Genomic DNA, 24856 nt, shown 5'->3' on the forward strand with positions numbered 1-24856 from the left:
TGTGTATGTGTGTCCAAAATTAACTCAAAACAGCATTAGGGATTAAATACAACAGAATACTTGCCAGATGGCTGCTGACTTCATTAGAAATGGCAAAATATTACAAGGTTTAAAGCTTAAGTGTGTAATGTTTAAATATGCATCCATATACGTTAACAGTAGGTGGACATCCAAAACGTCGTTTCTACCGCTTCTCGTACCGCCGCGGCGTCTGCAAAGTGCATTTGCAGCTTTTGACCGCTGAGTGGCGCTTTAATCACAAGTTTACGAACAAGCGCATCAAAGCACATTTTCGCAAATAGACGTCAGCTTTGCCTCTCCGAAGTGTGTTATATTGACTGCAGTCGGGGAAAATGAAAGAAAAAATATTTTATATTCACAGATGAAAGTTTAGTCCTTATGAAGATATGTGCGTTTTCTTAGAACGAATTCAAGCAGGATTAAATGTCAAGCCTATGAGCCTGTGCTTATATTTTCTCTACACCATAATTTAGTTTAGACACATTTAAATTGTGTGCAGTATTATTTATATAATATGAATTATGTGTTATATTATTAAAAGAAAATGTGGTTTTACTTTGCATCGGAGCATTAAAAGTGGTATAGCCTATGTGTGAGCTAGGCTTGCGTGTTTTTATAAATTCTTTTCTTTATTTTATGTAAACGTAAGGCATCTGTATGATTATTCGCTCCCATTATTTATTTAGGCCTAATTAAAAACAAGAACGAATAAATTTAAACCTGCACGATTTAACTAAATCATTGCAACTCTAAAGAATGGATGGATTAATACACGTCATCACTTATCAACAAAGTGCACATGATGTAAAAAAAAAAAGAGCTTCATTAATTGACCACTTCCGTGATTTTTAAATGGAGTCTTCTTTGCTTGCTTTCATATAATTTAAGTAAAGTAAAAATAAATAAATAAAATAAATAAATAAATGTGCACTAATGTAAACATTAGTGCACGTGCAGCATTTATTCTTATTTGTCTACATATTTTATCTTCATTACAAATCTTGTTTGGTTTTATTTTGGATAATTACATGTAAAAAATTATTTACTTTGTAATGCATATGCAAAATGTGAATTATTATTCATATTCAAGCGTTGTGCAAAAATTATTAATGCGCATGCAGGACAGGGAGGCGCCCTCTCGATCACGTGATTTTTTTCCTAATAATGAAATAACTGAAAATCTGGGTGTCTCACATACATGAGAAATATATCTACAGAAAGCTTGAAATGTCTTTTAACGAATCAACTCAAAACGAAAGCATTATGTAATCTGTGAAGGTTGTATTTCTCTTTAAAGGCGCGTCCATGTGGAGAGAGTCAGCACTGTGAATTTCATCTTGCAGCCCGACAAATGAAAACATTGTTTATTAATAAATATTTAAAATGTCTCCTTTTTCATAATTATTAGGCTACTTCTGCCTGTGCTTTGTGACAAACTTAATGCATATTCTTGAGCGTGGAATATATTAAGGCTGGATTATAGGCCCGCAATCCGTCCCTTTGCGCCACCTTGCGGTAGTTTCGCGAATGATTTTAACACGCAACTGATTTGCAGTTAACGCCGCGGCCCTGCGGCGGCGGTACGCACGGCGGTATTACCCATTTTGGATGTCTACCTACTGTACATCCATCCATCCAAGAAAAAGGAATATAATATAAAAGTGAAATGTCAAAAAGCAAACCTGGGTTTATTTTAATTTATCCATCCATATCTAACTATCTATCTATGCATCCATATACATATCTATCCATCCATCTATCCATCCATCCATATCTAACTATCCATCTATACATCCATATATGTATCAATCAATTAAAAAGGAATAAAATATAAAAGTCAAATTTCAAGAAGCAAACCTGGGTTGCTTTTAAGTTAATCTTTTGTGAAGCTCTTCATGGCTAAAGTTCATATCAGAGAGAGAGAGAAAAAAAAAAAAAAAAAGAACAAAAAAACAGTCTGAAAACCCTCTGAACATGCATGAAGCGTGAGTGAAACTGTGCTGCTTTTATGAGAGGCAGAAAAGCCTGAAGATCAGGACAAACAGTCAATCAGACACATGCTTTGCCAGCTTTTATTTAGTCTGTTTCTCATAATATAATCAAAGGTGTTACTTCAACAAGAGTGTGTAGCGGTCTCGGAGTGGCTTTTAAAAAATCAAGGCTTTTGTTTAAAAACAGGTCGCCCACCATAGTGGCTGGTACAAAGCACATATTTACTCACCACAGCCAAATAAATGTGCATTTAATGGGTGGTGGGCGTAATAGCTATGCGCACCCGGTTTACAGTGCTCTCCAGTGTTTACTGCATGTACTGTACAATGTTTCCAGCTGTTCAGATGGTGTGTGCTGATGCTCAGTCTGAAGTGAATCTCTGTGACTGCAGCATGGCAGTTCTGCTGAGTCACACAACCATCTGCAGTGCTAACCACTGACTCAATGTGTCTGTCTGTGTCTGTGTGTGTGTGTTTGAGAAAGATTCTGCCCTGCCGCAATGAATTATAGATGTGGGCAGAGAAAACATCTCTCTAAGTGTGTTTATTATTTGCGAGTGTGTGTGTGGGTGTGTGATACTACAGATCAAACACTAGTCACTGCAATCTCAGCCCACCCTCCACTTATGGTATTTAATACAATTCTTTGTAGACAAGTGTCATGATAATATCATTGTAAAGTTTGAAGTACCTTGAGAATATGGAATGAAAAACTAAAGATACAAATAATACAGTAACAATCATAACCAATATATTACAACTATAATTACAAAAATACCAAAACCAAACCCAGCCACAGGAGTTTGTGTAACTGTCAGCAATATAGTAGAAGAGTATTGTCTTGCACTCTCTCTCTTGAATCTCTAGAGGTCTTGTAGACCTTTTCCCACCAAAATGGTTTGATTTAAAAGTAACTGGCAACAATAATAAATACTGTAATCTGCCACCAAAATAATGTCACAGAATTTGCTTTCAATACAGGTCAAAAGTTTAGGGTCACTAAGAAGGTTTTTTTTTTTTTTTTTTTTTGTCTCTTGTGCTCAACAAACCTGCATTAATTTGATAAAAAAAAATAAAAAAAACTGTAAAAATGGTAAAGTTACACACACATTGTATTTTATCCCTTATTTTTCCTTCTTTTATTAATCTCATTGCATTTCCCAAAGAAACTTTGCATTCACATCATGTGAATGGAAAAAATATTGATTTTTTTTTTTTTTTTTCTGCTTTTGTGAGTGAATGCAAACTTCATTGGTGGAACACAGTACTTATGTGAGAGAACACAAAATAATTACAATATAGTTTTTTTTTATATAGTTCATATTTTTATATCTCACCATGTCCCATTAGAGCTCTGAAGTTTTGGCTCCAACACCAGCACCATGTTGGTAGAACATGGATAATGAAAAGAAAAACTAAACCATACGCTAGACTGCAAATGTACTAACTAAGTCCTGAACCTCAGAAAAGAAAGAGGAGTGGAAAAAGTAAAACAGAAAGGTGTGTATGTACATTTGGCAAGAGTACATCCTGAGGGACCAAAAAGAACAAAGGAGAAGAAAAGAAGGAAAAATTCTCTTCATCAGCAACCTGAAACAGTTATCAAATATTTGACCATGTCAAGAGGTTCTAATCCCTTTCCCTTCTAGAAATCAATCTCCTCTGGTGCATTTATGCATGTAATTCAACTCATATAAAACACAGTTAGTACTTCATGTGATCCTTTAAAGCTAGAGTCAATCTGGCTGAGAGTTGGTAAGATCAATGCAATGAATGAAGTTCTGTCATTAATCAGAAAACAGAAAGGGAGGGTGAATTAATGAACTGAATTTGGTCTACGATAACTCTAATATCAATACATTCCACTGACCGTGAACAGCAATCTGATAAAATGGCTTAACGCAAAGGCAAATGAAATATAGCATATTACACTCATGCAAATTCAAATTAGCCAGAACATTTGTTTTGTCCAGGTCAGCAGCCTTTTTGATGGCAAGTGCTACAGAAGTAAACAAACAAAAAAAAAAATAAATAAATAAATAAATGACTTTTATGGTATACATTTGTTTATCTGTATAGCACTTCAATAAAAATATTTTTAAATTTATTTATTATGTTAAAATAAAACTTTTGTTTATTTGAATAACACTATGGATTAACGTATTTTATGCGTTTATTTTACTTCTTTAGCTTAGCATGTAAATACTTTGAATAAGTAACGTAAAAATATTTTTATTAATTTATTTACATTTAATATGTAGTGCTATACACGTGAATTAATCTGTAAATTAAATTAATTTTCTAATTTAATTTCTAGATTTATTTTGTTTTATTTAATTTGCATAGCACTTCAAATTAATATTATGTATTATGTAATACTGTTTTTTGTTTTGCTTTTTTTATTAGTACTACAAATGAAATGTAATATTCATTTATTTTACATTTGCTTAATTAAAGGAAGAATTATCGCAAAAGACAGTTTGCCATACAAATACATTATATTAATTTGCAGTGTAATTTAATAATTTTAAATGATAATTTAATAATTTTAAATGATAATTGAATTGAATTGAATTGAATTTAGTTTAGTTTAGTTTAGTCCATATTTAATTGTTATTTCGAAAGTCAGCGTCCATCATGAAATAAGTAATGCCCCGTAATGATATGTACCTGCCCGTATTTGGCAGCCAGATGTAATGGTGTCCAGAAGCTGTTATCAGACACCTGTACTCCCCGTGCTCCAGCAGCATGGACACCACCTCCTCATTTCGTAACCACTGGCACTGGCGATGTGTAGCTGCAAACACAGACACACACGTCACATGTGTTGAGCCTTCCGATTCAAATCACCATCTGTACACATTTCACAGACTGTGCTATATTTAGAGATCAGCCAACCGTTACACATTTCGGGACTGATGTATTTTCTCACCAGCGTGACCCCATCATCATTTTGTTGATTGACACTGCCCCCGCTGCTGACCAGCTGCCTCACGTCAGACAGCATGGTGGATGAGCGCTGGGTCTTCATCTGGTGCATAGAGCTCATGTCCACTCCTGACAAACACAAAGACAGGTGAAGAAGTGAGAAGCAGATGATGGACAGGACAGGAGGAGTTCAGGACAGAAGTCACATGACAGAGCTCTTGTGTATGGGATCAGGCAAGATGGGATCTCTCATTGTCCTCATTTCGTCTCAACTGGAGGATGTGTTTCAAATGTCTGAGGCATCAATCATCTCCACTTGCAAATAGTGCTCTATTAGACAAAGCAGATCAGATCAGTATAACAGAAGTTGAGGAGTAGGCCGTTCTGAGATGGTGAGAGTCTTGACTGTAATGATAAACGAGCTTAGTGGCAGCAGCCCAGAGAAGTGTCTGTTTCACTGGATCTCACTGATTGATTCGCAGGCTAAAGTAACTCTTACTGAATCCAGCATGTGAGCTGACAGAACGGATGGCTGTTAACAACGACACGGCTGAATGGTAGGACTGTATATACAATTCAGTCAGTAGAAATATATTTGTGCGGTCAGTTGGCAGCACTGCTTTGTTGTTTACATGTGTGAGCAATGGGAAACACGGTAACACACAAAAATCTATACCAGAATGTGTCCTACACCAGACAAGATGAAAAAGAGCTGCTGCAGTTTGTCTATTTTACAAAAAAAAAAAAAAAAAAAAAAAAAAATCCACACAGAGCAGAGGAGTTCTACCATCTAAAAATTAAACATTTAAAATAAAATAAAATAAAATAAAATAAAATAAAATAAAATAAAATAAAATAAAATAAAAAAAAATAATTAACCTTTTTTATTTACTTTTTTTTTCTTTTTTTTTTAAACAGTGTATGCAATTTGAAACAAACAAAGAGATATAAAGAAAAGAAAAAAGGTAAATTTGGGGTCTGTCTGATTGATTGATTGATCGATTGATTGCTCAAGACCGCATTACATTGTTCATAAAAGACATTTTTAAGGTTATAAAATATTTATATTTTATATAAATGCTTTTCTTTTAAAAATTAAAAAATTCTGAAAAAAAAAAAAAAATGTATAACAAAAATATTAACCACCATAAATGTTCTCAACATTGATAATAATATTTTCTAAGCAGCAAATCATCATATTACAATAATTTCTGAATAGGTGATACAAGGACCAAGCCGGAGGCAATGATGCTGAAATTCAGCTTTGCTCATCTCAGGAATAAATTACATTTTAAAATATATTAAAATAGATTTATTTTAAATTGTAATAATATTTCACAATATTACAGTTTTTGCTTCATTTTTTATCAAATAATATCACAATCGACCCCAAACTTGTAAATGGTACGTTAGTATACATTTATATAAAACTGATAAATAAAGAACCAAACAAATGAAGGATCCTACCATTCTCCTCCAGATGTCTGATGAGGATGTAGCTGCTTTCCGTCCCCTCTGTGGCGTAGTCGAGTGGAATGTTCCCGTTCACATCCTGCAGGAGCACGTTGACTCCAGCCTTCAGACGAGGTGAGATGGAGAGGAGAGGGGAGGGGAAGATGGCAGTGAGATAAAGCAAAACAAGACATAAACAAATGGTGTCCCTCTTGCCCCATTCATCAGTCTGCAATCGATGATAAACTACGGCCAATTATCACATTTTCTCAGCATTCCCCAGGCACCCGAGCTCAAGGATGAGCTACATTAACAGAAAATAGTGCGTTAACTAACTCATTAAGATAGGGGCAGGTTAATAGGGTCTCTGGTTCGGTGTCGAGTGTTTGGGTGGCAGCGGGAGATGTGATTTATGAGCATCGGGTCTCTGGAGACTCCAGACTGTGATAAGACTCTGAACGAGCAGAAAAGCATGACGCAGGGTTACACATGAATAGCTACTTCGTTACATGAACACAATCTGAAAAACTAGACAGAGGTCATCAAATAAACTAGATGACGTATAAGACAAGAAAATGGCAAGAAACAACCACTGTACCACTCAGATACTGTAACAGTTGTTATATTGACATTGAGGGAATCACACAAAACATGTCAAGATCACACTGCACTGCAAAATTAAAAAGAATTAAAATAAATAAATTTACTCTAACAGTAATACAATCACTTGTACTTAAATATTAAACAATAAATGATAGATAGATAGATAGATAGATAGATAGATAGATAGATAGATAGATAGATAGATAGATAAGATAGATAGATAGATAGATAGATAGATAGATAGATAGATAGATAGATAGATAGATAGATAGATAGATAGATAGATAGATGAAAACTCTTTTTTGGTCAATTAACATTAGCTTTGATGCCATCTATATGTAACATTTAGGATGACAGTCTTATTCTACTGGGAAAACTGAATAAAATATTCCTTATTCAAGAGCATCTCCAATTTTGACCAATCTGTAATTGCCCAAAGTATAGTCCAACAACTGTGAAAGAAACTTAAGGCTATTGGTTATTTAATGTGTTCCAAACTTACAATTTCAATAAGAAATACGTTAAAAATACATTTAACCCAGGTCTGTTTAATGTCTTAAATACAGAAATGTAAGTGTCACTAATGCAGGTACAAACTAAGACATGCTTAATTAGCAGTGTGCCAAAAAAAAAAAAATAATAATTCCAAAGACCTTATTAATTCACTAAACTAAGACAAAGGAGGGAGGCATGACATTTAAAATACAAAACTAAACTTCAGCAAATCACTGCATGAAATTTACAGCTATCTCTCATAATGGCCTGCTTGTAATTAAAGGTGCAAATGGCACGTCTCCATCTGACTGGCTGGAGTATAAAGGCATTGTGACAAATCTGCAGCTTATTGTCTCTTTTCCCAGCATGCATTTTAAATCCAGCCATCAGCACATTCAGACTGTGGAGGTTGTGTCAATCATGCACTGAGGTTAGTGGTAGGTTAATGAATGTATTAATTAACATTAACAATCAGCAGCTCCTTTGTCTGAATTTATGAGCGATGACTTTTTGGGACACACCCCCACAAAACACACACATACACACACACACTTAAAGCTCCAGAGAGCGCTGACAGATCTGACAGTGTGCCACAGGAGCGTGTCATGACCTCCTCCCTGAGATCTCATGCCACAGGAATCACAACGGTCCTGACGCAATACACCACAGTCCTCCAACTCACTGGGGACACATGAGGACATGGGGTGTGTGTGTGTGTGTGTGTGTGTGTGTGTGTGTGTGTGTATGAGTGGAGATCCATCGATCCGTCTGGCGTGGAACTGTTATTGTGTGTGTGAATTGATTAGGCGGGGTCAGTGTGAAGGAGATGTTGGTCTGATAAGGACCTGATGAAGATGTCAGCATCACCTCTTCTGATCGACAAACTGTACCGTGTCCTCTGTGACACTTTGAGAGTCCTGAATACTAAACAACCAACACACACACACAGATTTGCAAGCTTGCCCTTTACCCCGCTATTACAAACTAAATTCTCAACATGTGAGAACTAAACTAATATAAATCAGAATCAGAATCTGCCAAGTGTGTTTAAACACATAAGGAATTTGCCTTGGTGACAGGAGCCTCCACTGAAGAAAAATGTAGACATGCATATAATTGAAGTTAACAAAATTAAATATAACACTAATAATAAACAGAATAGACAACAAATAAAAAATAAATAAATAAATCTATATGGTAAAAAAATATATAGAGATTACATGATAATATAATATAATATAATATAATATAATATAATATAATATAATATAATATCCATTCAAAAGTCTGGGGGCAGTAGTTTTTGTTTGTTTGTTTGTTTGCTTGTTTGTTTAAAGAAGTGTCTTGTGCTCATCAAGGCTCCATTTGTATGACAATGAAAACAAATAAATAACAAAAAAGTAATATTGTGAAACTGTATTACAAACTTTTTTCAATTGCAATATATTACAATAATAGGCTTACAATAATAATGGTAATATTACAATTATAGGCTAATAAAGCATTATAACATTTAATCTCCAATTATTCATCATATAGGTTAGTCTAAATGTTGAAGCTATTTGACCACTGTTACATTGAAATATCAGTCACAGCAGTGACTGTATGTACCCACCAGTATTAACTTTGAATGCTTAGATTACATTTAAAGAGGTGTGCATTATGTCATAAAAATAAATAAATAAATAAATAAATAAATGATTGAGTGTTATAGGCTAGGCCTATTTTGGCACTAAAATTAACAACTATTGACAAATTAATGTCACAAATGAGTTTTAAAACTTACATTTAATAATTCACAGATGCATTTTAGCTGGTCATGAATACTTATCATAGACTGTGATACGTATTTGTTATCTTTCCTTTTTTTCTTTAACACATCTTTTCCTGTAAACAGAACCCATGACATGCCAAATTTTATGTCCAAGAATTACGAAATTGGTCACTTTTTGTGATTCGTTCCTTTGTATTAATTAAAATGTGTAAAAATAATAATAATTAAACCACGTTTTTAAGAATAATAATAACACTGATAATAATACTTTTTTGCACGAGTCTCGGGATGCCTGAGATTGGGGGAATCCATAAAATGGAAGAAAATAATAATAATAATAATAATAATAATAATAAAATAAATGAATAAATAAAAATTAATTGGACAACACAATAAGCCCACAACTTAAGAATTTTGTAATTTAATTAGATATGTATTACATATTCATTCACATGTTAGCCTTTTGTTAAAGTTCTTTTGTATGTCAGAAGAACTCATCTGTGTGCAGATTTGACACATTTTTCTATAAGACAGAAAACCTCTGATTAGGCTACTTGTACTGTAAGACAATCCATGAAGGGATATTAACGACAGAATAATGTATGATCACGCTTTGGTTAATTTTTAAAAAATAAATTTAATCAACTAGTCGTAGTTATTATTGCAGTGAAAATGTGTTTTTGTTACATTAGCAATTTTTATGTGAGGTTGAAAAATAAACTGATATTAAATTTTGCAGTAAGTTAGGATATTCCACATCAAAAAGGAGAGCGATCACTGGCAGTCAAGTTCATTATAAAAAAAAAAATTTTTTTTACAAAAAGTGACACGTGGGAATTTAGACACAGATCTGACATCTGGCATTGTTTACTCACAACTCTCTTTACCTTTTCTGACCAACTTGGGGCCTTGTAGTCTCTACTGATGATCTGACGAGTTAAATCGGGTATGTTAGATGATGGAGACAGTGCTGGGCTGATCCAGGACAGCTTTGAAAACCATTTCAGGGACATGTTCTTAAATGTGACTCATATATAACATATTACAAACATGCACAGTTTTAAGGCAGCTTTAATCACCTTTTTGGTACCTTCATGACTTAACTGACCACGACATCGCAAACAAGTAGATTATTTTGCGTTTTGATATGAAATGATGCAGGCTACAGTATGCAATTGAAGAACATGCACTCATTTAACTCGTGTCTGGCTCTAATGCGAAGTGGAGTTGTCATCTCAAAAGTCTATCATTTGATGTGGTTGTAAAGACGTTCTCCGACTAAATAAATGGACTTCTTGTCAAGAAAAAAAAAAAAGACAGAAGCAGCAGTTGTGAGTTGGGTGGCCAACCCTAGCCCCGCCCCTGGGTTAATTGCGTTAAATATTTTTAACGCGTTACACTGAAAAAATGAATCACCTGCGTTAATGCGCTAATTTTGACAGCACTCATATAAGATCAGTATGTGAACACTGTTTCTTTGCACTACAATAAACAAACAAAAATTATTTGCATGATGCAGCTGATTATTTTTATCATTGCGAAGTGAGACGAGTGAAGAGCATTTCTGTCTTGTGTATGTAAACACAATATGGAAAAGGGAACTTGCTTTATCAAGTTAATCGATTTTTCAGTATATCTTGGTCACGTCGTTCTTTTAACCTTTGTATTTTCCGCTTTTGTGCTCCGCTATCGTACTTTCATTCAGACATTTTACCGCTATGCCGTCTAGCAATAGTGGTGACGTAAATTATAAAAATAGTCCGGCCAATCCGAGGCCCCTGCACACGTAGGGCCTCTGTGCATTAATACATGGCTGCTGAGAGTAACAGCAGTAACTGAAAGACTGGTCATCATAGGTTAGACAGCAACCATAAACTGTGTCATAAATAGTGTGTAAAATACAATAAATTGTGTCATACCCTTTCAGTACACTCATTTGAGGGCAGCAAAAGGTGTTAACAGGCTGACCTCCAGGACTCTTTCAACCAATCTTGTATTATGATGAATAATAATAGTTATTAATTTACCGTCTTTCACGGGATAAGTGTTAACATGCAGCGGTGCTAGAAACGTGTGTTCGACTTTCGCAGTGTTGCCTATTGATCCTTTCTCCCCATCACTTCCTTTTTCATTCACTTTCATTTAGAGACATTGTGGTGCAAGCAAGGTCACAAGAAAAAGCAGAGGACTCCGCACACACACACACACAGTTAGTAGAGTTCAGCTCAGGTGTGCTTCAAAGGCCACAGTAACTGAACCTGACAGTACAGAGGACTGCAGAGACAGAAACGCCGAATCATGTCAACAAAGGAGAACCAGATTAAACTTCCTCCCGAGTAAAGTGAAAAACAACAGTGACTCCTTCCTCTGACTGCACCAGGAAACAAGGACAATCACGTAACATAATTACATCTAATCTACATGATGATGGCTGCCTGCGTCCCATTACAGGGCTTTGAGCACAGGCTTAATTGCCTTCGTTAAATTTAATCTGTTATGATAATAGGCTAATAGCAATGAAAGTAAATGAGAACACAGTTCACTTTCTAACTAATATGGCAAACTTTAGAACATCTGCATGGTTCACTGACGTGGATTCAGCGTTCAACACCTTTTACCTTTTTAAAACTACTCAAGGACTGTAAACAGGTATTGACAATTTTCCACTTTTTCCACTTTCCAGCTTAATTACGACAACTTTTTACCCTCTCACTGACCCTTACAACCCATCTACACAGGAAACAAGCAAATTAACTCCCTTTATGATAAAGCTGCAGTGACATTTACTGTTGTTTTGTGAATTTTCACAGAAAATTTGGTTGCACTTTATTTTACGGTATGTGAACTTACATGTACTTACAGTGTACCTACCTAAGAAAGTACTGGTAATATAAGGTACCTACTGTACATGGGGTAGGGTTAGCTATAGGGGTAGGTTCAGGTTTAGTACCTAGTTATTGTAATTACTATAATAAGTACATAGTATGTATATGAGTAACAGGACTGTAAAATAAATTGCTACCAAAAATTCAGTTATTCAAAAGATTCAAAATTAAGTTATGTAAAAGATTTCACCACAGATTTTGCAACGGGTTCAGTTTGGCCATTCAGAACATTAGGTTTGAAAGTGACTTCTGTGTTAGCTGTGCTTCAGACATTGTCTGTTGTCAATATTATAGCAATGGACTTTTTTGCCTGTGAAATGTCACTAATGTGACTTGATGTCAATATGAAAACACGGACACTGATTTGTTAATGTGATGTCAACACCATTAAGCTTTCAGACCTGAACAACTTTTTAGCATCGTAGTTCATGTTGATGGCTTAAATAGACTGAGGTGAACAATTGTAGGACCCTATAAAATCTGTTTTATTTTTTTCCTGAAATCTGTTTCATTATTTTTTCTTCTTCTCAAATTCCATTTTTTTTCTTCTGGATTTTCCATTTAAATTTTTCAATTTATCAATAATTTATTAAAAGTTTAAAAAAACATTTATTTTTTCGTCCCCATGAAAAATGTTTTTAAGTTCCTCAAATTCATTTTTATTTCTACCAAACTCAGTGTTTTCAATTCATTTTCTGGATTTCACATTATCCGTTTCATTAAATTTTAATAATCTGAAGCACGTCTAATTAATTGATTTTATTAAAAAAATAATTTATTATTATTATGGGCTTTTTTTATCAGAAATACCGTGTATTTACATTTTTCTGGTAAATAAATTCTGGTAAATAATTGTTCTGGTAAATATTAATAAACAGTAATAATTTTATTATAAGTAGCAATTCTATCATAACATTAACTAGTATATTTCTGTCACAGTTTCTTCATATTAAACCAAACTTTTATTTTGACAGGTTGTTGTGAAGACATTCCACATTATACAGTAAATTCCATTTTTATGACTGGATTCCATGATTCCGTCCACGTTTTCTGCATCACAGAAATCATAGGGCCCTACAACTGAATCACGACTGAACAAAGTACAAATATAGTTGATTAAAGCACATCCCGTGTGAGGTGTGACATACAGAAAACTGACAAAAATCTACATCAAATCCATGTAAAGAGGAAAATGACTCATAACTGAAGGTATTTTTTCCAAATACTACAAGTAAATAAAATATTATGCATTATAAAGCCATGTCTTTTTATTTGGAAAAGTAGCAAGGAAAATCCTTTTTTCCCATGACGTCAATTTAATATAGGTTTGTTTCTTCAGGAAGTAATCCTCATAGGAAATGACTAAGCTAATGAACCCTTACCTAATGCATTTCTTATCTAAATGAAATGAAGACGAGTCTGTGATTGGCAGCCTAACATAGTACCTCCTAAATCCTGCCTCTGACTAATCCCAAAAAAATAGGTCGTTATGGTCCACTTTTGGAAGCAGGATGCAGCAAAATATGGAGGAAGGAAAGAGAGAGAGCCAGCTGGAGACAGAGAGCGATATTGCTAGCCTGAAGTCTGATTGTGTGTGGGAGATTCTTACCTAAAGCACTGCATATTGCACAGCAGAGATAAGACCATTAACAGCAGAGACAACACAGCACAATGAGACAAAAAAAATAAAAAATTTTTAAAAAAATGAGTGCCTGAAATATAAAACAGTTTGCATTAAAAAACCAGCATATTAGTGAAGGAAATGTGGTGTCAAGTTTCAGAAACCTGGCAAAAAAGAAAGAAACAATTTAATTTTGCATAATGAAAATGAATCCTATTATTATTATTATTATTATTATTGTTGTTGTTGTTGTTGTTGTTTTGCAACGTGACATTATTTTCATGATAGATAGATTAATTTACTATTATAGGTTAATAATTATGGTAACACTTTATTTTAAGGATATATTCCCACAACCAACAAGTTGCTGATTAGCATGCATATTACTAGCATATTGGCTGTTTATTAGTACTAACAAAACACATATTAATGCCTTATTCTGCATGACTTTATTCTAGATCCCTTAATCCGACCCCATACCTAAACTTAACAACTACCTTATTAAATATTAATAAGCAGCAAACCAGAAGTTTATTGAGTTAAATGTGAGTAAGTGTTCCTTATTCTAAAGTGTTACCATAATTATTTATAAATATACTATTTATGTTGTTAATTTATGTTTGTTCATAATACATAAAGTGTATTTACACAAAAAAAGTTTCAAAAAATACATTACCGTAATTACTATAATCATATAAAACTTTACTGGATGGATGAATGAGATTGATGAGATGGATAGATAGATAAAGATTAAGATATACTGCAACTGACGTTAAATGGAGCAAAAGACACAGCAAGACTGCTGAAAAGTAATACGGAGATCTAAAATTTGTAACCATAGCAACAGAGACAACCCTTTCTCCAAAGGGGTGACTCACCCGCAGGCAGAGGCAGAGAGAAAAGAGGTTAAAGGAGCTTGCTTGAGGAGGAATCCTTGTTTTTCTTTGTTTTTTTCTTCTTATCTCAATAAAATTCCAGAACCAAACTGAGAGCTGTGTTAATTCACAATTTCTAACACACAGCTAACCAAATAATGAAATGTCAGTCACTACACATGCTATTTTCTGAAACCTACAAAATCTGAGTACTATTCAAGTATCTATATATGAATTGCATTTGAATATTTGAGATGGCAATCAATGAAGCTTCCATTCAATTTATCATTGTCAAAATGTAAATATCAAGAACATATGATGCAAAACAACAATTTTGATTTCACAGAATCTTTAAAAATCCCAGCTGATATTATTTCCTCATTTGTCATCAGTGGAAAAAGATGATCAACCTGGTGTGTGTTTTATATCAGAAATATTATATGTAACAAAGCTAAAATTAAAATAAAGTAAAATATATCAATATCATATATCAATATCAATTGCATTAAATACAAATATAAACCAAAAATCAGCTACCTTTTACCTACATTTATTTTACTTTGAAGTTTTAAAATCAATGCTGAAAAATCTAAAATTTTACACATTAAAATGAATGAAAATGACAACAATACAAAGCTACTTAATCTTTATAACTAAAATGAAAAATATAAAAATAAAAATTAATTTTAAATATTTATAAAAACTATAACAGTTTTGGCAGTATAACAGAACTGCTGTGTACTGAACATTTTGTCAAGTGTAGCATATGAATACTGCAGTATTTACAGTATACTGCAGAAATAATGAACGTAGTACACTAGAATGCTAAGAGTACAAACATTCCTGTACACTCGCTGACGTTTTATTTCTCATAGATAAATTCTACATGCTCTCTCAGTAAACAGAGGGCTTGTGCATCAGACAGGAAAAGAGGTTGTGGTACACTGACTTGAGAGTGTAATGTAAAAGGTCTGTTTTAAAAAGAGGTAAAGCCATGGCCACTATTAAGGGATCTTCAGAGTGAGAGGATCACGTCTTCATGCAGTTAATTAAGTCTTTACGTTATCTCTGCCATACGAGAGCTCTGCACACACTGACTTGCATACTTTTATGCAAATGAGGCCTACTTTTAGTAATATTCACACACACACACACACACACACACACACACACACACACACACAAACACGTTAAAGCTGTTGTGAGTACTATCAAACAGAATGCTTCAAAGCGCAGTGGCACAATTTTACATGCAGATGCTCCAACACTTTCACACAAACACACAGAAACAAACAGACACAAACTGGAAGATGATGTAGCTGGATTAAATGCAGTAATTTTGACCTCAATTTAAAAGAATATTGCACAGTTTCCTCTTCTGCCAAACTGTATACAAATACAAATGCCTTTATATTAACATTGTAAGGGGCCGTTTGCAAAGAATGAGATTTTTCATTCCACTATGCTATTTTCCGTTGTTTTTCTATGTAAACGTGTTAGGCAGATGTGTTTGACTCTTGCGCTTGCATCTTTTGCAGTGTCTTATGAATGACAGAACATCCTTAAAATGTGGCACTCAAAATAAAATAAGTTCAACTATTAAAAAATGCAGGCTTTTTCCCATAAACTGTGTCTCGTGATTTAAACTCAAGTGTGTTCTGTTGAATAACCTGTAGGACATTTTACGTAGATCTATTTATTATATTTTTTTTATGCAAGACCACTCCAAGTGGTACTACTTTGAAAATCTCCGCCAAGTTTGAACTTCGTAGTGCAATTATATTTTGTACTTAGTATATTTTGTTTACACCTCACTGGCTTTTCTTTGCAGTGATCTTGGGCATCACACTGACACCTACTGGTTGTGGATGTACTCCAAGGCTGTATGAAATTACTTTCTTCTGTGGAACACTAAAGAAGATATTCTGTGAGTCAAGTGGGGTCTAAACAACATTGGACCCCATTGTCTTTCATTGTATAGACAAAACACATATATTCTTCAAAACAAGCTAGACAGATTTGAGGAGGAGTAAATGATGACAGAATTGTCTGTTTAACTGCTGCCACTTCACACTGAAGGAGTTTGTTATTCTGTTACATCACTATGGCTGGTGATGTGAACAAATGGCGACAGATGGGTTTTGAGGCTATACATCATCTGAATAAAGATGCTCAGGAGGGTGAATTAACCTCACCATATTGAACTGCAGATGAAGAGAAGGTTAAACAATGGCATTAAAGATAATATTTCAGTTGTGATACACACTGAACTAGATCTCTGCATCAAGTCTGGATGTTATTATGGATGTAGTTAACAGAAAACTGAACGCTGGGTCTGTGTGTGTATGTGTGTCTGTAGTAGAAGTAGTAGTAGTAGTAGTAGTAGTAGTAGTAGTAAGTGTATTTTTGGCCAGTATTCCTAAAGGGGCTATGTGATTGAAGTAAGCTGGCAGGCGCACATGGTTTGCTGCTTCACGCTCTAGTGAAAATCAGGTCGAAAGTGGTCTGGAGTCAGACACGCACTGAAAAGTAGAGCAGGCAAAGCTGGTGTCTCCGTGGCAAACGTTCAGAATAACAATAACGAGACGACGGTTTTCTTCGAGATATCAAAGCATTTTTTTTTTTTTTTGCATGGAGATACAAAGATTGTGATCTGTTCTTTCACCTGAGGTCTAGAAGCAGGAAACATGGCAGCATGTGTGATGCTTGAGCTGGCAGAGCTTTCATTTTCTTTTGATGATAATGAAATGATTCAGTCATCAATATGAAGGATGAAGGAGCTCACTGGATGAGGAACAGCTTGTGTAGGAATCATTGTAAATGGATTTGGATTGAAGGGGGCGAATATCTTCCCTGGTGCGTTCCTTTTAGATTCTCTTTAGAGATAAACACACTGATTCATAGTCTGTTTACACCCCAAGGCTCCTACTTTGTGGAGGATATGCAGTTCAGTGACAAATTAATTGCATAAATCTCATTTTCCCACTTTTTCTCCAAGTCAGCTTTAGATTCTATTAAGTTGCTGTTTTCCTGCAGTGCATCATAGCAGTGTTTAAAGTCGATTTTCAATTGTATGCTTCAATTACATTGTTGTTGGGGAATCCAAGGGAGGTGATGCACGACTCAAGAGCCTGCTGATTTAACGGCCTTTCCAACTCTACAAAAACATTCAACAAGTATGATATTATCGCTTACAGTCAAACTTTTTCACCTCAAATACAAATTCATTTATAGCTATTTCAACCAGGGGTGTCATGGTCTTACGGTTCACAGAGGGAGCCCTACGTTGGGCGCCATATTTGTGACAAAGTTTGTGAGAAATGCCACAAGCAGTCTTTCAGTCTCACTCTTCCAAGTTTAATTTAATAAATGTGACTCAAACATCCATGGCCTATCAGTGCCCGTAGCAAACAGGATACATTTGCATGCTGTGCTGCACTGGAGCCAAAGAGCAGAAATAATCTTGAGCTTCTTCTCTCCACTCTAACATTTGGAGAAGAAATTCTCCTTAGGAAAGATGCTCTTTGAAGTCACAGTGCTAAAAATAACCCACATATCCCTGTTACTTTGAGCTTCCACTGACACGCACACGAGTGAGCTTTTGCCTGGCACAACAGTGTGAAGAACAACAGTGACACGCTTGTGTCTTAGCTGTCTGTGAATCCAAGCGGGAGTCAGTGAGTGCTCTGGTTAAGGCTGCGCAATATATCAAAATAAAATACGATACAGCAGAGTTTCAGCAGCTTGATTTATGCTAGATGTTGCTCCACACAATCTCAATGTCTGCAATGTCACTTATAACTATGGCTGGACGATTAATCGAAAAGAAATCGAAACCGAAATTCCCTCCAGGATTTCGTGGAACATTTTTCTGATTTTTGCGGCCTAAAATGACTGATATGCTGTGGCTTTTCTCAAAACATTCTTCTAACATTGTTATGACTTTTCTGATTCGTGGAACATTGTAGAGCTCCACATTAACATTTGAGGAAAACCAGCACCAGTGTCATTGAGTTCTACAGAAGGTGGCACCAGCACCTGACAGTATAGTACTCACCCTAATCACGCATGTACATCTCGGAGATGTGTATTTGATGTCTGCATTTACATATGCAAGATGTATTTTTAAGAGTGCTTGCTCATCTGCAATACATCTCTAAGATGTTTCCTGTCAGATGTCAAATAGACATTTATTAGAATGCATGTAAAACTGCTTCTGAGACATTTATCAGAGTACACAGATGTTTCACAGGTCTTTAGCAGACGTCTCACAGATGTACTTGTGCTCTCTGGGTAGTTGAGATGTAGATAAAATTAACTTTTATTACTGTCATTCATAATGTCTAAATATAATTTAATAAATACACACACACACACACATATATATATATATATATATATATATATATATATATATATATACATATGGAGTGGAAATGGCCTATAAGTACATCTCTGCAGCCATCTACTAGTGGTAATTTAATATCTTTGTTTTATTAAGTGTTTTCTTTTCTTAATGAAACTTTTAGCTTTATAAATGTGGGCAACCTATGAAGGATGAACAAATATCATCACATTAAAAATAACTTTCAAATTCGGTAATACTTAAAGTTTTGAAGTGCTGGGAAAAGTTGTATGAAGAATTTAAAATCACTCACAACAATGTCCATTTCTTCCACAAGTTGTTCCTGTAGTTTTACTATGTTAAATCCATAGTTAATGGTGGTGATGTGTGTCTACTGAACAATGTTTTTCCTGGTTTCCACATCAGTTGAGTTTGTTCTGTTGTCAGCTTTAACAGAATTCTGCACCAAATTTGAATGCTTCTCAGAAGATTTCACAGAGATGTCATTGATTCTGTGGCGAATTCCACTGCTTTCTTCACTGTATCTCCCAGCGCTGTGTATAACGGTGTAGCATGATCGAGATCAGCCCGCAGCTCCAGCTCAAGCAGGTCAACGGTCTATCGAATGTAGCTCGTGTAAATAGGTCATGATGAGAACACAAGGCTGTTCAATCAATTTTTGGAACTGAGAAACAACCATTCTTTGACTGAATGCGCTTTGCAATGACATCACGGGACACGTCTAAGCCCAAATCCTGCTGAAAATTTGCGGCAATTATTTAAATTTGCGAGCTTTTGCGAAAATTGCGGCGTTTGCTTGATTTTGCGATAAATTCAGTCCTGGAGGGACTGAATAGAGTAAGTACTTTCGCATATAGTGTGACAGGACAAGATCACTGAGATGGTGTCCTGCTCTTTCTCCTAATCAGCAGTGTTCTATTTACATTATTTATTTTAAACATTTGTTTACAGGAGATGCAAGTTATTATTTTCTACTTTTTTACATTGGATTATTTAAAATTATAGTCATTTAGAAGAGAGTTATGTTATACTTTTTGCATGACAGTATTTAAAATGTATTTTGTTTGCAAGAGATGTTGGTTATTTTCTACTTTTGACATGGCATTTTTCATTGATTTATTTTGTTTGCAAAAAATAAAGTTTTTTTTTGTTGTTGTTGTTGTTGTTGTTTTTTGTAGAAACCTGCTTTTTACAATAAAACTGAAATGTGACTTTTCATAAGACGTCTTCTTTGCAAACAATGTGTGCTTAGATTTCACGTGAAGGGAACGTGATAGTTTCCATTGCTGTCTGTGCAGGGCCAGAAAGCTCTCGGATTTCAATAAAAATATCTTAATTTTTGTTCCGAAGATGAACGAAGGTCTTACAGGTTTGGAACAACACGAGGTGAGTAATTAATGACAGAAATCACAATTTTAGGTAAACTAACCCTTTAAGAAACAATGGATATTTATCCATTTTAAAAATCCTTTATTCCTGTTACAGGAATACTCAAGATATTCTATCACGGTAAACTGGAGGATTTGCTGTGTTTGTTTGTGGTAAAGGCAGTGAACTGACATGACTGCATGCTGACTGAACACCGCCTGTCTAAAGACGCAGGGAAATCCTGATCCTGCCTGAATCTGGCAGCACTGCGGAGGATTACGCTCATCTGATCCGGCATGTCCGACATATGACAGAACTTTACTCTAAGCTGTCTTAGTCGGATTCCCTCCTGCAGGAGAGACGTGCATGTTCAAATCAATTCACATTTATTTCTATAGCACTTTTCATAATACATATTGTTTCAAAGCAGCTTTACAGAAAAATGCATGTCGCAAACGTAACAGTCAAGAAGCCATAAGTGACTGTGTCAAAGAGAAAATCGGCAATGATGTATTTGAAAGATGAGGTATGCGCATCTTTACCAATCTCTGACTGGAACTCGACACACATGTGACTTTAAAGGTTAAGTCATGATTCACTCACCTTAATGCTATTCGAAATCTGTGAGAGTGAGTTTTCTTCCATGGAAAAACAAACTCTTAATAATATCCTTGCCACTCTATTCCACATGCTCATTGGTGAGGTGCTTTCCAGTTACAATGGCTGTCAGGAAAGATGGATATGTCTTCCCTCCCTAGCATCTATGTGTTACTCAAATGCACGTGGAAACACACACACCTATCAAGGCTGGTCAGGGGTGTGGTGTGTCGACTCAAGGAGCTCATTAAATTCTCAATACCCTGGTGGAAGAGTGCAGGGAGACAAGCAGTCATGTTTTTCATCTCTTCCATTTTATTTTTTTCCTTCATTCTTCAGCACACAAACCTTTTAATCGTATTAAAGAGAGTTGTCACGGATGACACAGTTGAAAAGAAATAACAAGACTTCTCCTGAAAACCCCATTAAAACACTTGACAAGTGCAGATTTCTTTCCAGTGTTGGCCCAAAACGTCTGCAATACTTAGAGAAACCTGTTAGCTACAGCATATTTTTGATTTCGTATTTTTCTAATTGCAATTTAAATCATTAATATTTTTGCCACAGTTTTCCAGAAGAGAGACTGCTATACTAGAAGTGAAATTCGTCAGTTATTAAGTATACTAGCATGCAGATGATCTCAAACCTAATGTACTAAAAGATACAAAACTCACATTTTGATTTGGTGTCTGTGTTTGTGGTGTATTTCTCACCAGTAGCAGCAGCAGCACCATATCTGCGTGATCGCAGGCACAAGCCACATGCAGGGCAGTCCAGAGGTCTTCATCCTGAAGGTTGACATTCAGTCCTTTCTCTATCAAAATCTCTGCTGCAAACACATTGTCATGGCGGGCGCACTGCAGAGACAAAAGCAAAAGAGGATGCAGACATGTAGCATTCCCAGTCACAGAGGAGCAAGAGGATTTCACGTCTCATCTTACAGAAATCTCCATTTCGCAAAAAAATAAATAAATAAAAGAATAAAAAAAAGGTTTCACAGAAAATATTAAGCAACAGAACTGTTTGTAACTATAAATATCTAATAAATATTTCATTGAATATGTCAACTGGCTCAAACTTAAATAATTTTGCCCAATAACAAACTTTCAGAGTGCTTTAATGAATGAGTGTATTAACTTTATTCCGACATTATTTAGCTAATCTACTGTGCATTTAAATGAGAAATTTAAATGGATTAAAAAGATTTAGCTCTTTTCACATTAGATAATTGCATTAATTGCACTGAGGCACAGGTTGATTTCTGTTAGAGGTGCAATAATCAAAATTATAATTAAAAAATAATTTAATATATTGCATTGGATATGAATGGTTGATTTCAGAAGCAGCACTATAAAAAAAAAAATATTGTTTTCTGTCTGAGTATCTCTGACTCCTAGACAGTGCCAAGACTTAATTAAACTGTATCCAATTACTGCTGAAATTGGATTTGTTTCTGTTTAGCTGTACTATACCCTGGCGAACCCTTTAAATTTATTTACCTCTCTAAAACAAAAAATTGAGACATCCATCTTGCTTGAGTGTAGTGCTCACACACCGGACCGGGTCTATTAAAGTCAGTGTCACTGAATGGTGTCAAATGTTTCCCTGAGTTACAATGAACCAACTAAAGGGAGTGTAATAGATGCCTACCATTTAGTTGGCAAAAAGGCAGTGAACAGAACATATCGGTGTCATAAATAACCAGGCATTGTCAAATAAAGGAAAATGAATTAATAACGTCTTCAACCCTCTTAAGCTTTACAAAAAAAGGCTCATACACTGCCTGGCTGCAGTCACATTTGACTGGGAACAGTAAGAGTGTAAGAGTTTGGTCATTTAGATTTGTGTAAATTTCTCTTCTTTTGAAACTTCACTACAGTAAAATAAAATATTAAAAAAATAAAGAGAGGGAATCTAGATGCAAAGCTTTCTTTCTATGCATCCACTTGTGTAAGAATTTTATAGATTTTACGTATATAAAAAATAAATATGGAAATTTATTTAGAAATTATCAAACTATTATTTGGTAAGTTTTGTATATATTTAATCATTCTGAAGCATCATTTTTGCTGCAATGCTTACAGTCAGACTGAGGATTCCATTTTTTATATTAAAAAATGGCTGAACAGCTTATAAGGGTTACAGAGCGTGTTACAGGAATACAGAACATGTGTCCCAGGTGTGACTTGTCGAATCAAAATTTAAAGTCGGAACATTTTATAATATGCCTTTAAAATAAGTCTACATATATTGTAGAGGACCTCAGAGGTAAAGGAACTGAGTTTTGGGAAATTGATTTTAAACAGGGACAGTTAGATATTCTGCTGAGGACATCCCAGCCACAGTGTATGACTGCTCAAGAGGCAGACGCATGTAACTGAATTTGTCAGAGCTTGTCCTTATGTTCTTACCAGATGGAGCAGAGATCCTCCTGAGGAAATCACTGTGTTCAGGTCAGCTCCCTCCTTCAGCAGCCTCAGCACTGGAACAAAAGAAAAGCATGGGGCGTGAATATATTTGCAAAATGAACACTTCATCAAATCTCAGCGACCCTCTATGCACACAAACACATAGTGAGGAAATATGATTAATTGGTAGAAACTCTACAGACACTGGAGTCACATAGACTACTGGCTCTGTCCCAAAACCTAGTCTGCCGCCTAGCTATCTAGCCTACACAGGCACCAACCTTATAAGGCCAATTTTTTACAGAAATGGAACCTCACAAGTAAAAGTTATAACACTCTACATAGACAGACACAAACAGTGCTACTTGAATGAAGTGCAGGAGTTTGGTGTTAGCATGTTGCTAAGCTAACAAACATAATTGGTCAAATAGTCAAAAAATAAAATAAAAATCTCCCCGTGTTTGCCATCTTGGACAAATTTATCATTCTCCACAAAAGATATATACAATGTTGCCTTCAAATTCAGCCAAAACTCTCAGAAGACAAAAATCAAAATAATACTAGACAGGTGTTTACTTTACAAACAAGGATCAAACTTACAGCCTTTGCCGCTATTCTTAACCATCAGACTGGTTGACAGTCCTTAACTCAATCTCTGTGACAGTGTCTAGTGCGGTCTCATCCTGTCTTTCCCTAAGACCCAAACTCAAGTGCACTACATCACACATGGCAAAGCCTCAGTGACTTTAATTACTGAAGAACCTATGAGACACTTTATACTGATTCCCACCAAAATGTAGCATAAAGAGCACACCTAGCATGGCGTTTACTGTAAATGAGCACAGTAATGAAGGAAAGGGACTCGACGTTGATCCCAAATAACCATTGGGTGAAAGAATGCGCATACAGGCATTCACACAAATGTTGGTAAATTGCTGAGGGATTTTTCAGCTCCATAGCGTGACAACATACTGGTCTGGAATTGTGTCTCAAACACACTCGGTGGGGAACAAATTTGCTTACACAGAGAAATAAAAGAGGCATGGCAGAGGCCCATATGATCTCAGCAGAGATCACTAAATCTCGAAAAGACAGATGTGCACACAAAAACAACAACAAAAATGTTAGCATCAGCAGGTTAGCCTTCTGAGGCTATCTGGCAACCACTCAGGCATATCGAAAGGAATATCTCCATTCAGCGGATCAGTAAACCAGAAAAGAAATTTTTTAAACAAATGCACAAAGGGAAGAGGATAAAAATGTTATGTAAAGGCAGGTTCACACTAAGAACAGTTACTATAAGGATGATAATAATGATAACTATTTAAGCATCAACACCCACAAATGCTTAAAGTTACATCAGGCTTAAACTTTTTAAAGCCAGGAGGATTCTGACTATCAATGTCTTCATTTTTCGTCAGCTGAAAAAAAAAAAAAAAAAAAATCTGTAACAGATTCCAATAATACCATTC

General features: G+C 35.2%; 1 protein-coding gene across 1 annotated transcript in view; it reads right to left on the reverse strand.

The window, feature by feature from the left end:
* Positions 1 to 24856, reverse strand: part of LOC109105473 (unconventional myosin-XVI-like) — a 736220-nt gene that overhangs the window by 687391 nt on the left and 23973 nt on the right. The window contains 7 exon segments of the mRNA XM_042730903.1: positions 4683 to 4744; positions 4747 to 4777; positions 4780 to 4809; positions 4945 to 5069; positions 6408 to 6516; positions 21690 to 21833; positions 23388 to 23458. Coding sequence (XP_042586837.1) covers positions 4683 to 4744; positions 4747 to 4777; positions 4780 to 4809; positions 4945 to 5069; positions 6408 to 6516; positions 21690 to 21833; positions 23388 to 23458 — 572 coding nt within the window.

Source organism: Cyprinus carpio, chromosome B9 (genome assembly GCF_018340385.1).
Source record: "Cyprinus carpio isolate SPL01 chromosome B9, ASM1834038v1, whole genome shotgun sequence".
Lineage (NCBI taxonomy): Eukaryota > Metazoa > Chordata > Actinopteri > Cypriniformes > Cyprinidae > Cyprinus > Cyprinus carpio.